Source organism: Lutra lutra, chromosome 13, assembly GCF_902655055.1.
Source record: "Lutra lutra chromosome 13, mLutLut1.2, whole genome shotgun sequence".
Classification (NCBI taxonomy): Eukaryota; Metazoa; Chordata; class Mammalia; order Carnivora; family Mustelidae; genus Lutra; species Lutra lutra.
Window position 1 is genome coordinate 87408700 of NC_062290.1, and position 15616 is coordinate 87424315.

Sequence of the window (15616 nt, forward strand, 5' to 3'; positions counted from 1 at the left end):
TTCCTCTGACTGACTTATTTCGCTTAGCATTATACCCTCTAGATCCATCGATGTTATTGCAAATGGCAAAAATTTATTCTTTTTTATGGCTATATAGTATTCCTTGTATATTTGTACCACATGTTTTTTTTTTTTTTTTTTTTTTTTTTATTTATTTGACAGAGAGAGAGAGATCACAAGTAGGTAGAAAGGCAGGAAGAGAGAGAGAGGGAGAAGCAGGCTCCCCGCTGAGCAGAGAGCCCGATGCGGGGCTCGATCCCAGAACCCTGAGATCATGACCTGAGCTGAAGGCAGAGGCTTAACCCACTGAGCCACCCAGGCGCCCCTGTACCACATGTTCTTTATCCATTCATCTGTTAATGAACACTTGGGCTTTTTCTTTAATTTGGCTGTTGTAAATAATGCTGCTGTAGACATAGGGGTGCACATATTCTTTCCGATTACTATTTTTGTATTCTTTGGGTAAATGTCCAGTGGTGCAATTACTGGATTGTAGGGTAGTTCTATTTTTAATTTTTTGAGGACCCTCCATTGTCTTCTACAGTGACTGCATGGAGTTTGCATTCCCACCAACAGAGCAAGAGAGTTCATTTTACTCCATATCCTCACCAACACTTGTCGTTCCTGACAGGTGTGAGCTGATGTCTCCTTGTGGTTTGGATTTGTGTTTCCCTGATGATGAGTGATGGTTGAGCATCTTTTCATGTATCTGTTGGCCATCTGGATTTTTTTTTTTTTTTTTTTTGGGGGAGAAATGTCTGCTCCTGTCTTCTGCCTATTTTTAAATTGGATTATTTGGGGTTTTGGTGTTGAGTTATATCAGTTTTTTCTGTATTTTGGATATAACCCTTTATGGGATATGTCATTTGCAACTATCTTCCCCATTCAGTAGGTTGTCTTTTAGTTTTGATTTTTTTTTTTTTTTTTTTTTTTTTTTTTGCTCTTAGAAGCTTTTTATTTTGTTGTAGTCCCAATAGTTTATTTTTGTTTTTGTTTTCCCCTTGCCTCACAAGACTTACCTAGGAAAATGTTGCTGTGGCTGATGTTGGAGATCTACAGTTAGATTGCCATCCTTCTACTTCCCAGTAGTCTGAAAGCAAAGTAAAAAACAATGCTGGAACTTTATCGGTAGATTGTGGACAGCTTTCTAGGTCAACATGTGTAGATTTAATTTTCTATTTTTATTATTTATTTATTTATTTATTTATTTAATTTGACAGACAGAGATCACAAGTAGGCAGAGAGGCAGGCAGAGAGAGAGAGAGAGGAGGAAGCAGGCTCCCTGCAGAGCAGAGAGCCCGATGCGGGGCCCGATCCCAGGACCCTGGGATCATGACCTGAGCTGAAGGCAGAGGCCTCAACCCATTAAGCCACCCAGGCGCCCCTAATTTTCTATTTTTAAAGATTTTTTTTATTTTTTAAAGATTTATTTATTTTCTATTTTAAAGATTTATTTATTTGATGCTACCCATGCACAAGCAGGGGAGGGGCAGAGGGAGAGGGAGAGAAAATCCCAAACAAACTCCCCACTGAGCACGGAGCCCAACTCACGGCTTGGTCTCATGACCCTGAGATCCTGACCTGAGCTGAAATCGAGAGTCAGACGCTCTGGGATGCCTGGCTGGTTCAGTCCGTTAAGCATCTGCCTTCAGCTCAGGTCATGATCCCAGGGTGCTAGGATCGAGCCCTATGTTAGGCTCCTGCTTCTCCCTCTCCCTGCTGCTCTCCCTGCTTGTACACTGTCTCTCTCTGTCAGATAAATAAATAAAATCTTAAAAAAAAAAAAAAAAAAAGAGAGACAATTAACCAACTGAGCCCCTTGGGAGCCCCTTTAATTCACTATTTTTAATAGCTGTATAATACTCCAGAATCTGGATATATTTTCATATATATTCCATATATATTTTTTTTCAACAAGCCCCTTCTCATGGTCTCTTATATTGTTTCCAGATTTTTACTACTGCAGATAATGGTGCAGTGAACATCTAATTTTCTATCTGCATCTAAATGTATATCTATATATAAAGTCTCCTTGTGTTCCAGTGCTCTGCTTTCTGTAGATGTAGGGATTATTGTGTCAATAGTATGCTCATTTCACTTTTTAGGAGATAATATCTAAATGCAATGCTTGATTTTGGATCAAGAAAAAATTGTTATAAAAAAGTTTTGGGATATTTAGCAAATTTTGAATGTGGACTGTACTATTAGATGTTACTATTGTAGCAATGTAAGTTTCCTGAACGTAATAATTTTATCATTATGTAAGAGCATGTTCTTGTTCTTGGGGAATAATATGCTGAAAGGTTTAGGAGTGAAGAGTCATGATATCTGCATTTTCTTCTTGAGTGGATCCCGAAAAAAATGTATATGTATAATTACATACATGGAGATAAAGCCAGTGTGGCAAGATGTTAATTAGTGAAGCTAGGTGGAAGGTTATAGAATCCACCATTCTATTCCTACAACTTTTTATAAGTTTGGCTTTTCAAAAAAAACTTTTTGAACGGTTTACTGCCAGATTGCTTTCCAAAAAGAACAGAGCAGTCCCTAGTCCTGTCGCTCCTGATGGCACCGATGGACGACAAATGGCATCTTCCCATTTAATTTGCATTTCCTTGACTACGATTCTAAATTTGCCAGACACATGGTTCCTGTGGCTCTAGGAGTAGAAGTAGGAATGTATATCTCTGGAGCTGATTGCCTTTTGTTCCGTGAGCCCTCCTGGTCAGGCGTTGGTGGAGTGATCTAAATGCAAATTTAAAGATATTTTCTGTTATAAAATATGCCACTAATTTGCCAACAGCTTCCTTTGTTTGTTTATTTGGGGATTGAGAGCCTTTATATAAGGTTGTGGCTGGGAAGAGGGAATTTAGTCACCAGTGTTAGAGAAACACTACTCTCAACATATGCAGGAACATTTTTTGTTTCCTTTTTGACTGCGTAGCTTTCATTTACCTACACAGAACCACCTCTTTCTTTGGGGCCACGTTGTGAGGTGCTTCAGTAGGTCTCTCCCTTCAGCAGAAGTGTTTTGTCATATGTGGAGATTGGCCATTTCCCTAAAAAGCCTGAATTTTTAGGGGCCCCGGACAAGAAAGAAGGAGGTGGGGGAGAAGTTATGATTACGGAAGCCATCTCCAGCACGACTAGCTTCACTGGGCGTCCCAGTGGAAGGAGAAGCCATTGAGAGACGTGCTCATGAGTGCGCTCCTCAGCCCAAGCACGGGTGCCTCGCTGTGGCGGGTTTCGTTGTTCATTCATTCCTTCGCTCACTTGTTTTTATTTAAATTCCAGTTAGTTACCATACAGTGCACTGTTAGTGTCAGGTGTAGGATGTAGAGATTTAACACTTCATACAACTCATCGTGACAAGTGCTGCTGGTAGACAAGATGGCCCCATTTCTGTGGGGGCTGCACCACGCCCCTCAGAAATGCCCTTTCTCTCCAGGAAGCCAGGGCCTCTCCCCTGCAGTCATGGTCATCTCCTGAGGCCGAGAGCTGCTGTGAAGGGAGATGGGACCTAATTTCCCTCAAGCTCCCACTCCTACCCACATCCTCCCTTTCTGGTAAAACTGCCTGCTTTGGAGTGCCTACACTTCCTGGGAAGAACTGCTTGTCAACCTTTCCACGTGTGTTTGGCTTTGTAGTAAAATGTCATGAAATTTATAATCCAGTGATTTTACCTATGTATTGACATATTCTTGTTCTGGACTCTGCATCTTTTTGGTCAGAATTGAAAGGATAGAAGTGGGAGAGTCTTCTGAAAACCCTCAGATTGTGTGTTTGGGACCAGCCAGTCTATTTTAAGTTTGGAGACCTCTCTTGTTGTTTATTTTATTTTAATTTTTTAAAAAGATTTTATTTCTTTATTTGACAGAGATCACAAGTAGGCAGAGAGGCAGGCAGAGAGAGGGGGAAGCAGGCTTCCTGCTGAGCAGAGAGCCCGATGCGGGGCTCGATCCCAGGACCCTGAGACCATGACCTAAGCCAAAGGCAGAGGCTTTAACTCACTAAGCCACACAGGCGCCCCATTTATTTTGAATAAAACACCTGAATACGTATTCTGACTTAGGGGCTGAACAGGGACTTAGGATACTTGAAACTTGGACCGTCCCCAAAAAATGTGAAATGTAAAGCCACTATTTTAATAAACCATTTGGAAATTCAGTAGCAAACCCTAGAAGTGACGGCAGGATGGAGAGGAAGTTTTCTCATTTTCACATTAGCAGACTTTTGGTTCTTGTCCTAAATGACATTGCAAACATCCTGCTAGTTCTCTGGGATCGGGAGTAAACTTGAACCATGGCAGAGATTTCCAAGGCCTTCTGAGCTTTCAGCGTGAATCTCCTGTTTTCACAAGGCCTTTCTGTTCCCCAGGATGGCAGAAGTAATCCAAATGTGAGGGGACTTGGCTAGCAATCTCCATGGGTCTGGCAGGAGAAATGCCAGTGTGTTTGCACTGCCTGGGACATAGCTCTGGGCCAGACACCAGATCTGCAGGCCTCCTGGCCTAAGTTGTCCCTCGATGACCAGATTACGAGGACCAGATCCACCTTGTGATGATGTCCACTGCCCCCTTTGCCACTGGGGAGTAGACCCAGAGGTAGAAGGGCTCAGTTCCCAAGTGCTTCTTTATTCCTGGTGCCTCTGCTGTCGCTCTGCTGAGCTTCTGTTAGTGGCAGCGCTGGCCCCTTGGAGGGGACGAAGAGGCTGTCTGCAGAAGCACGGCTTATTTCCCTCTCCTGCTCAGCCCTGACGATGGTAGGCTTTGGCCTGCATCCTGTGCTGCTCGGGAATCCAGTGCTCTTGGACCACCTTTAAATTACGCCAAGAGGCAACCACAATTCTGCACCTGAGCCCTGGATTGTGGTTACACTTGATGTACTGTGTGTGTTGCCATTTTTCTAATGTAGTCTTGAGATGAGACTTTTTTCATGACTATTTGTTGACTTAAGTAACAGCCTCCTTTAAGAGCAACTTTGATGCTTGAATATTCAAACAAATTAACAGTTCCCTTATTTCTTAGTTCATGTATTGGTCAGGAACCGTAAGTTCACATGCCAGTACGTGAGCCCATCTGTGTGACTTCACATATAAATGATGTAGAAGTATGAATATAGAAACATACGTGCACACAGTTGAACCCTGAGCACAGGTTTGGACTGTGTGGGTCCACTTATATACAGATTTTTTTTGATAAATACAGTACTGTAAGTGCATTTTCCCTTCCTTATGATTTTCTTAATAATATTTGCCTTTCTCTAGCTTAGTTTTTGTAAGAGTACAGTTTATAATTCATCTAACATACAAAATGTGTCACTCAACTGTTGATGTTAGCAGTAAGGCTTCTGGTTAACAGTAGGCTGTTAGTAGTTAAGTTTTTGGGGAGTCAAAAGTTATATTCAGACTTTATCTTATTTTTTTAAAGATTTATTTATGTTACAGAGCCAGAGTACGTGAGTGGGGGAAGGGTCAGAGGGAGAGGAGTAGAGAGAGAGAAGCAGACTCTGTGCTGAGCACAGAGCCTGACATAGGGCTTGATCTCACTCACAACCCTGAGATCATGACCTGATCCGAAATCAAGGATCAGTTGCTTAACTGACTGAGCCACTCAGGCATCCTGATAAGCAGATTTTAGACCATGGTGGGTTAGCATCCCTAATCCCCATGTTGTTCAAGGGTCCACGGTATATAGATAATCTTTGTGAAGAGTCAAGATAGGAGGCGCAGAATGCCTGGCACCTGACAGATAATCTGTCTTTCTGTCTCTCTCTCTGCATATATGTACGTGCACAGATGCGCACGCTCTTTATGCGTGTATATATGTGTGTATACACACACACATGCATATCTAGAGAGCACCTGTCAGATGCCAGGCATTCTGCACTTCTGCTCTTGAATTTTCCCAGGGATCCTATAAGACAGGGATTACTGTCACCATTCCCTAGATGTGGCACCTGAGACTAGGAGAGGTTAAGCTGCGTGTCAAAGAACATACTACTAGTGTTAAGCGGTGATATCCAGACACGCACTCAAGCCCTGGTGATTTCAGAGCCCCTCTTCGTTCCACTGCATCACAGCAACCCCTTTGACCTGTGGGCCATGAGCAGGGTGTCTGCTTGAGTTAGGAGGCATCCAAATGCCCTTGGTTCTCCTTTCCCTGGCCTCTCACAGACATGTCTATTAACTGACACCTGGCATCCCAGGTGACATATGGAGATGGGCAGATCATGAGCAGTCAGCTCAGTGCACACCTTGCCCAGAAAAGATTGTCAGCAATGGTGCTTTCTCTTACTGTTGCATGATGAGCAGCTAACGATGTTAACAGCCTTTAACTAGATGTGTATTTTCTATATTTACAACATTAGTGCTTCGCAAGCTAGCTGTGGTAAAGGGCCAGTTTTTTTCATTTTCCATCTGTTGAGGACTGATATTTAAAAAAAAAAAAAAACACACACAACAAAAACGTTGTGGCAATTTGTTATAAAAGTTCCCAAATGCTTGTTCTCAAATTCTGTAGTTATCTCATTGTGGGCTGGCTGGCGGAATAAATAGTTTGCGGTCCAGCACTGGTCCAAGGGTGCATCTCGAGTAGCACTCTACTGTATAATTTAGAGGAGGCTTAGACTTCAGAAGAAATGTACAATTTCTATAAGCCACAGTTTCTTTAAAATTTAAATTTAGAGTAATAGTGTCTCTGTTTAGCATTCTGGTTTTTAATATTGTGTCTACAACTTTTTTAAATTACAAAAGTAATTCATGCTTGAAACAGAAACTCAAATAGGACAAAAATATCCAAACTAAAAATGTTCCCCTTAATCTCAGTCCCACCCTCCAAATGACTATCATCAATTCTCAAATTGGGAGTTTGTCTCACATTAAAGAAAGAGGGGTGTGGGGTGAGGATTTATGAGGGGGGAGGGATGGGAGAGGCATTTTAGAAATTTTTTATTCTGTTCTTTCTTGATTTTTATTTCAAGGGAGAATGTGTTATTACTCTGTGTGGATTCAAATTTATCTTTGATTTCCAGCATATTCTAACGCCGCTTCTCTTTTGTTGCAGAGCCAGATCACGTTAATGGACATACCTGTGTTTAAAGCCATCCAGCCGGAGGTCTGTACTTTGTCCTTCAAATTGTTCTAAACACTGTGGCTGGGAAGGGGAAATTTAGTCAGCCAAGTTTGAATGACTCTTGGTTTCTCTCTTGAAGTCTCTATAAACATATCGTTGATTTAAGCCTGTATTAAAGAGTGCATCTGTTAAAGAGTGCATCCAGGAGCTTCTCATTCTTGAAGGTGCTCATTCTTTGAGCCCGGTGTTTGGGTTTTGCAGAGAATGTCGGTGGCTCTGGTCCATTCTGGCAGGGCTAGAGGCAGGTGGTGCCCAAGGCGTCCAAGCCTGAGCCAGGCTTTCCCGCACTGATTCCGTTTCCCAGGCTCCTCCCATCGAGAATGGTCGCTGTCGAGAACGGGATGTGAGGGAATGTTTTTCTGGAGAGCTTTCTTTTTGTCGATCCCAAATTCTGGTGGTCGCCTTGTTTCTGATTTTGAAACCAGTTGCCACAGCAAAATATACACATATTTACATTAAGAGCATATGTACATTTTTAGAAACAGCATATTCAATAGAGAGAAAAAAGTTGGTTTTGGTCTTTAAAAATATCCTGGAAATGTTTAGTAGTTGATAACAAGGCTTTAGAGTTGTTTTAGTTAGGGTTCTTTTTTTTTTTTTTTTTTTTGGGCAAGTAATAGAAATCCATTTCAAAGTAGCTGAATAGGCAGAAGAGGAGTTTATTATGGGGATAAAGGGACACTTTATGGAATCCATGAACATGGAGTTCAGGCAGCTGGAGAGCCAACCGAGACGTAAGCTGTCTCTGCCTCTTGTCTCTGCTTTGTCCTCTCTTTGTTCTCCTGCCTTCTTTCTGGTCTGTTCACGTGGTCCAACCTGGTGCTCCTAAGGGCTTGCATTTACATGGTCCTCCTTTAGGCCACCTTCCAGACTTGAGACCAGCAGCTCTCAGTCCAGCCCGGCGGAGCCACATGACTCATGCTGGCTCACGACCCAGGCCAGGAGTATGTGGTCAAGATGAGCAAACACAGCCGAGGGGACCCGGTCTGGTGAATGGGGTGCATGTGTTAGAGAAGAGGGCTGTACGTGGGGTGATAAGTCAGAAAGTGTCTGCTGCAACCATGGTTTGAATTCCAGAACTCTCATGACATGCAGCCCTTCCTCTCATAGTATGGTAGCTGTTAAGGCTTTGAGAAAAGCAGCATATTTTAATACAAAGCCAGACAAAGGATCCAGGCCTTCTGAGAGCTGGCATCTAACCTACTGCAAATTAAGAGGAAGCTAGTACTTCTAGCTGCGCTTAGCACTTATGCGAAGACGTGGCAGTGATTTGTAGGACTGTGCACGCGTGCACGTGTGCTGTGCTCATCAGGTTTGGGGAGCAGAGCTATGTTTGCTGTTTTGAATTGGCTGACTTCTAATCTTTTACTGTTATCTTCTAACATGAGATTACCCAGTCTTTCTAATTAAAAAAAAATAAAACAACTCTACCTCTTGGAGACGTTTAGGGGTGTAATTGTGTGAGGGTTGCTTTAGTTTTCTGCTTGAAGTTATTTGTGATCATGTTCTATGCTGAGCTTTGCTCTGGAGCTCTTTAGACATGTGGATCTTTTTTTTTTTTTTTTTTTTAAGATTTTATTTATTTATTTGACAGACAGAGATCACAAGGAGGCAGAGAGGCAGGCAGAGAGAGAGGGGAAGCAGACTCCCTGCCGAGCAGAGAGCCTGACGTGGGGCTTGATCCCAGGACTCCAGGATCATGACCTGAGCCAAAGGCAGAGGCTTTAACCCACTGAGCCACCCAGGCACCCCTAGACATGTGGATCTTTATTCTTTGTCCCGAGCATCTGAGAGAGGAGCCCTGCTCGCCATGAGCCCTGAATCCTGAACCTGCGTGTGCCCAGGGACACTGGCCTGGCTGCTCAGGCTCATCATAGGATGGAAAATGGTGGGGACTAGGGGCAGACCAAGGCTTTTCCCCAGGACACTGAGGTTTGTAAGGTGTCTCAACCAAGACATATCTTGATTCAAATTGTGATAAGACATTAAGGTGGAAATGTTTTGCTTTCACGATTTTTGCTTGGATCTGTGGTTGTCAATTGTGGCTGCATATCAGAATCACCTGGAGGCCTCTGAAACACGGGGTGCCCAGGTTCTACCCTCAAGCGTTGAATCTGGGTCTCTGGGTCAGGGCCTGGAGCCCAGACAACCCCATTTTGTAGAAAGTTACCAGGTGATTCTGATAGAGAATGAGGATTAAAAACTGGTTGCTTTGAGGTATCTGGAGAAACCCCAAACTTGAATGTCTTGGATCTATATTAGCTAAAAATAGAAGAGTTTGCTCCTCATTGTCACTGTCAAAACTGTGGTTAAAAGGAGGATCCTGGGAGCTGCCCCAGCTTTTTTTTGCTGTTGTTATTGTTGGTAGCAGACTGAGAATTGGAGTTTTTTTTCTTGATGATGCCAGCCATGTTGTGGGTGGGCCACCCCAGAGTTGGAGGGATATGAATAAAGGACAGTTACAAGTTCAACAAGACTACGTGCATCTGTGCCCCGTAGGGTTAGAGAGGCACCGGGCATCTCTTTTTCAGTGAGTTGTAGCCACTATTCTTTTTGATATGTAAATTGTCCTGTCTTTAGCCAGTGGGAGCCTTGTCATGTCACCACCTGTATCCCCTTAGCGCTGTCCCTTGGTTTGGATGGCTTCCTTGCTCTTTGGTGCCACGAGCTGTATCAACATTACGTCATACGACTCCTGCTGAAGACCTGGAAGCGGGTGTGCCTTCAGGGTGCTGGTTTCTTTTGCTGGAGATGAATATTCAGAAACCACAGTCTGGGCGAAAGGTCGCTCAGGAGAGGAGGTTGCAGCTGCTTTTAGGCCCTTTTGGCGGCCCGGGCTGAAGAAATGCCTGTTTTTTCAAAGGAGAAGTCCTGGCGCACCTGGGTGGCTCAGTTGGTTGAGTGTCTGATGTAGTTTCTGCTCAGGTCATGATCTTGGGGTCAGGGGATTGAGCCCCATGTCGGGCTGTGTGCTGAGCGTGGAGCCTGCTTGGGATTCTCTCTCTCCCCCTGCCTGCTTGTGCGCTCTCTCTCTCTCTCTCAAAAAGTAATAAAAAATAAAAGGAAAAATCAGGAATTCATAATGAGGGTAGGTGGTGTTCTTTCTCCGCATTCTTCCTTCCCTCTTCATCCTTGTCATGACTTCCCTGTGGGTGGTGTCTGCTTCTCATCCTGTTGACTCTGGGCTTGGCCCTGTGCCTTGGGCATAAGTGACCGCATGGCACTTGGGGAGTGAGAGGCATGACCGGCCCTCCTGGAACTCTCCGTGATACGTGGTGGCCGTTGCTTGTCTAGCCTGAGTCCGCACATGCGTGCGTCATAGATGACCTGAACCGAGCCCAGAGCCTGAATTCCAGCCTCACCTGGCCCCGCCCCGGGGAGCCCAGCAGAGACTGACTGAACTGCAGCCCTGCTACCGACCCCCGAGTGTGAAATAAATATTGCTGTTGTAAGCCTCTGAGATTTGAGGGTTGTTTGTCATATCACATCATCTTGTTGGCATGTGACTGACACAATGTTGATCTTTCCAACTCAAATCTAACGTTACAGTGTTGGGAGCTTAACTCCTTTGGTTTTTGTACGATTTCTTTTACAATGACAGTTTTGGTTTCTAACAATAAATAATTGCATTTTTGTACTATCTCATCATATATGTGTGTGTGTGTGTGTAGACACATACACACACACAGTAGTTTAAAAATGATAATACTGGTATAATGTTAACCAGCAGACTACGGATTGCAGTTTAGCATTTCTTTGCAGTTCTGTTTGTCTTCAGTACCTTTTCTTCTCATCTTCCTCCCCCGTACCACTTCCACACCCACGTGGGCCCCCCTTCTTGACTTCCCTAAAAGGCTTTTGGAAGCACCAGGACAGAAAAGGAGGGCTGTGCTCCCTCGACTCTGGAGCCTGCCACCCGAGAGACCCTGTTCGATCCCAGTGCCTGGAACGCAGTGGATACTCAATATTTGTTGAACGAGTGGAGAAGGAATGAATGGGAGACGCACAGGAGCAGAATGTTATCTGGCTGTGTTTAGGCTCATTGCCAAGGGTGGGGGGTGGGCCAACTGAGGGAACATTATTACCAGGGTGCCTGTTTTGTGGTGGAACCGCTTCCCCCAAAACAGGGGTTTTGCCTGGTGAGCTCAGCCTTTGAAGATTCCAGTTTCCAAATGCTGTTGATAACTGAGGGTAGAACTGTGGCTTCTGCTTATTTCTGCGAGGGAGACTGCAAGAGCATCGTCGCAGGGCTTAGAAGCTTGGCAGACGGTGAGTTAAGAACTGGCAGAGAACAAGGAAAATGGAAGTTAGCAAGTAGAGAACCATAACTGCCCCGTTCCCTGGTGACTCTGACAAGTGACCAATTTTATCAAGCACCGGCAAGTTAATGCAGATACAGCCTCACAGCATAATGGCTCACAGCTGGGTTTAGCTTCTATGCGGTGGCCCAGAACCATCACCACTGTGGTGGATTCCTGGCTGCCGGGACTCGGGCTGAAGGAGGCCTTCCTGAGGGGTCCCGGTGGTGGCAACCTTGTGTGGTACATTTGTGGGGTGGCATTTTGTCCCCACCAGTATTCCCTCCCACATCTGTCATTATGCCCAAACTCTCAGCCCATGGAACTAAAGGCCCAGCTGTTTCTCAGAGGCAGTGGAACTCTCAGAACTGGTTTTGTCATTGGTTTCGATGTCAACAGGGAGCAGTATCAAGGGGGACCTACTGTTCTTAGAAGGTGCTGAAAATGAGCACAGTCTGCACGTCCCTCCACCTAGGGCTCTGTCCACACTGGGCCAGTAGGTCCGCTCACCAGCACGGTGCTCGAGAACAGGGGCTCGTCTGACAAAGCCAGGGGTGGGGCCTGGCCTCACTCTTCAGGATGAAGGGTGGGGCCTGGCCTCACTCTTCAGGATGAAGAGTGAGGCCAGGCCCCACCCTGAAGAGTTCAGACTTCGGACAAGTTGTTCATTCTCTTTATGCTTCCATTATCTTGTGTAAAGTGGGGGAAATCACAGTTTTTACCTTACAGTGGGTGTGTGAAAACTTAGTAGCAGGCTGTCAGTTCCTGATGGCTTGTGGCTGTTTGCCCTCACTGGTGCCCAGTTCGAAGAGGCTGTGAATGTTACAGACCGGCAGTTGTGCTCAGCAGAACACAGTAGCCTCCGTGTGAGAGTAGCTGGCCCTGAGGAGGCTGGGCTTTCAATAGCGGAGTGGGTAAGAGCCCTCTTCCTGGAATCCCTGAGGTCTGAGCTCCCAACCTGGTCCCTGGAGGGACTTCGTGAAGCTGCGGTCTAGGTGAAGATTCACACTGCGGTGCCCCAGGACCCTGCGGACATTGCTGGAGAGTCTCTCTGCCTTGGAGTTGGCACATTGGCACTGACCCTTGAAGGCTGAAATGGACTGTATTTTATGGGTGGTTTGGGAAAGGGGATGGGAATTAGGAAGAGCATTTCAGGCAGAGTGAATAACTCATTGAAAAGGCGGATAGGGGCGCCTGGGTGGCTCAGTGGTTTAAGACTCTGCCTTCGGCTCAGGTCATGATCTCAGGATCCTGGGATCGAGCCCCACATCGGGCTTTCTGCTCAGCGGGGAGCCTGCTTTCTCTCTCTGCCTGCCTCTCTGCCTACTTGTGATCTCTGTCTGTCAAATAAATAAATAAAATCTTTAAAAAAAAAAAAAAGAAAAGAAAAGGCGGATAATATATTTAGTGAGATTTAACAATACTTTAGGTGCCGGGTGGCTGGAGAGAAGAAAGGCGAGCCTGCTGCTCTCCCAGTTCTGTGCTCCTCAAGGGTCCCATTGCCAGGGATGTGGGCTTACCAGAAGTCACTGTGTCATTCTCTTGCCCACTGGCAGCTGGGGGCATGCAGGGTCACAGAGGCACGTGGATGGGTGTCCAGTGGGCCTGAGTATGAAGGAAATGAGCCTTAGTGGTACCAAATAAAGCTTCTCTGTGTGCCTGTGTTTTTCCCAGTTTTTGCTGCCATCCCCACTGCCAGAGGCCCCAGTAGTAGACTGACCTTCACTCGCTCACTCTCGTTCACTCATCAGTCTGCTGGGCTGCGTGCTGGAGAGACACAGATGAGGGGCCACGGACACAATCCAGTGAGAGGGAGGAACAGTGATGTGAACAAAGAGTAGACAGGAAGTATCTGGGGATGTAGAGACGTCAGGGAGAGTGGGTGGTAGGGATGGGCAGGAAGCTGGGCTCTACGTTGTTGGATTCCGGGATCCACTGAAGGATTTCAAAAAGGGAGTAACATGGACAGGTTGTATTTTAGGAAGTTCATTCTCAGTGCTGGAGACAGAACCAACCAGACTCGAGACCAATTAGGTGCTTTGCAATAGTGTGTGTGGGGCCGGGGGGGGCAGCCCCGGAGAAGAGAGAGCCTGGCGTTAGGCTGGTTATGAGGCAGCTGTGAGGCCCGAGACCAGAAGAAACAGGAGAGAAGGGAGTGGACTGTGCATTCAGGGAACAGAAGGAAGGGCAGTGGGGAGAGAAGGAGACGGAGGAAGTGGCTTCAGAGGCAGGAGGAGGCGCAGGGAGCCTGGAAGCAGAGCAGGGGTGTCAGGAATGTTTACCCTGGGGGAGGGAGGCTGGAAGGGCTAGAGAGGGCTGATGGCCTGGAAGACTCAAGAAGGAGTGAGGAACCAGAGGTCGAGCAGGAGGCAAAGCACAATTTGGTTTGGAGTTAGAGAACGAGCTGGAGGCCAGGAGGTGATCGAGGGAGAATGATGGCAGAGTGCAGGGTCTGGGAGGTGGGGAGGCTCTGGAGACTTGATGGGAGGAGGCTCTGCCTTTGGGGAGCTGCAATGGGAGGACGATGAAGGTCTCTCCTCGGGGAGGCGGGGTTATGGTGTGACCCAGGGGCGAGAAGGCACACCACCCAGTTTAGGGATGCCCCTGGCTCTGATGACTGGAGAGCGAGAGGAGGAGACCATGGGCCCGAGCCAAAGGCAAGGGTGCTGACAGCAACGAGTCGGGGAGATGGAGGTGCCAGGAGGTAGCCTGGGCTCCCCCAGAAGGCAGCTGAGGGCCTAGACTAGCCACATGAGGTAGGGGACCAGAGTGTCACCAGCACCTGCCACCAGGTTTCAAGGCACAGACCAGGAGCTCATTGTTAGGGGAGGGCAGGCAGGGGCTAGTCTGGGTGGGCTTGCAGTCCTCTGCTATCCTCACTGTGGCCCCGGGGGGAAGCTGGGGCTGAGAGAGAAAGGCAGGTGGCTTCGAATGAGGAAGGGAGCAGCATTAGCGAATGTTTTGGGACAAAGAGGCTTTCTCCGGAGAGAGCTTGCCTCCCTGAAGGGCACTTACTCTAGAGAGGTTTGGCTTCATCCTTCCTGCCTCAGGGCTTGAGGCCTCTGAGCGTGACTCCACCAGCCTGTGCTGCTTTGCGAGGGGCTGGCCTGTAGGAATGGAAGGCTCCCTGCTGAAGTAAGCCATTTCCTCTGGGCCACATGACACCTCGCAGCGCAGGAAAACACTGCCTGTGGGTTCAGGAACCTGACCCTCTGGCCTTTTGTCTGGATGCCGGGTCGCCTGCTCTGAAGAAGCGGGCATTCCAGAAAGCCGAGGTCAGGGTTGGCTGTCAGACAAACCCTGTGTGTCTTTGCTGCTCCTTGGAATCACAGTGTTTGGCCCTAGGAGGAGCGAAGCGCGTTGCCAGCAGGCGGTTATTTGTAAAGAGGAGATTGGTTTCGATGACATCATGAAAACCCCTCTCTCAGGTCACATGCCGGGCAGTTTTCTCAGACCATTTATCTCCCTCCACTACCCCAGCCTGGCCTGGGTCTCTGCCACCACTCCTCCGATCACATATCCCCGCACTTCATCTTGCTTCCCTACCTCCTTTCCGCAACCGGAGACATCTTTCTAAAGCCGCAGTCTGACCCTGTCCTGCCTAGACCCCTCGGAGGCGCCCCACTGCTCCTTGGACACACAGCTCCTTTACTGTGCCGGCCAGGTGGCGTGAGGGGCCCGCAGCAGACCTCCCAGCCTCAGCCAGCCCCAGCCTGCTGCTCCGTGCGGCCCAGAGCCTCCCTGGCCTGGCCTCCCCGCTCCCGCATGTGCCCCCCACCGCCTTGCCATCCATCCGCAGAGGTGGAGGGAGCAGCCGGGAGCACTAGACTGGGAGGTGCGCGCGTTCCCCTCACGCTCGCCGTAAGGTCTCCTGCTTGCCGTGCGTAGCACTTTTCACGGTTGTACTGAAATGTCATGACTTAAAAGTTTGAATAATTAGTTATTTCCAGTCTGGCTGCCTCCTAGGTTATAAACTCCAAGGATACGGGGACCGTGCCAATACTATTCCCTGCATATCCTGTGACCCAGCACAGTGCCCGATCCCAATGTTACTTAATACATTTAGGATGTGGCAGTGATGATAATGATAAGATCTTATTGAATCCTCATCACTGCTGTGCTGCAGTGCCTCCCTGGGTTCAAAAGACTGAATTAGGTAGTAGGTAGGACCTACCTACTGCCTAGG

At 47.1% G+C, this 15616-nt stretch overlaps 1 protein-coding gene across 15 annotated transcripts in view; it reads left to right on the forward strand.

Annotated features, from left to right (window-relative positions):
* RALGPS1 (Ral GEF with PH domain and SH3 binding motif 1) overlaps positions 1-15616 on the forward strand; it is a 275034-nt gene that overhangs the window by 59402 nt on the left and 200016 nt on the right. For all 15 annotated transcript variants that reach the window (XM_047701132.1, XM_047701131.1, XM_047701141.1 and 12 more), the window contains one exon: positions 7064-7114. In XM_047701132.1, the coding sequence (XP_047557088.1) occupies positions 7064-7114 (51 nt within the window). The remainder of the gene's footprint in view (positions 1-7063; positions 7115-15616) is intronic.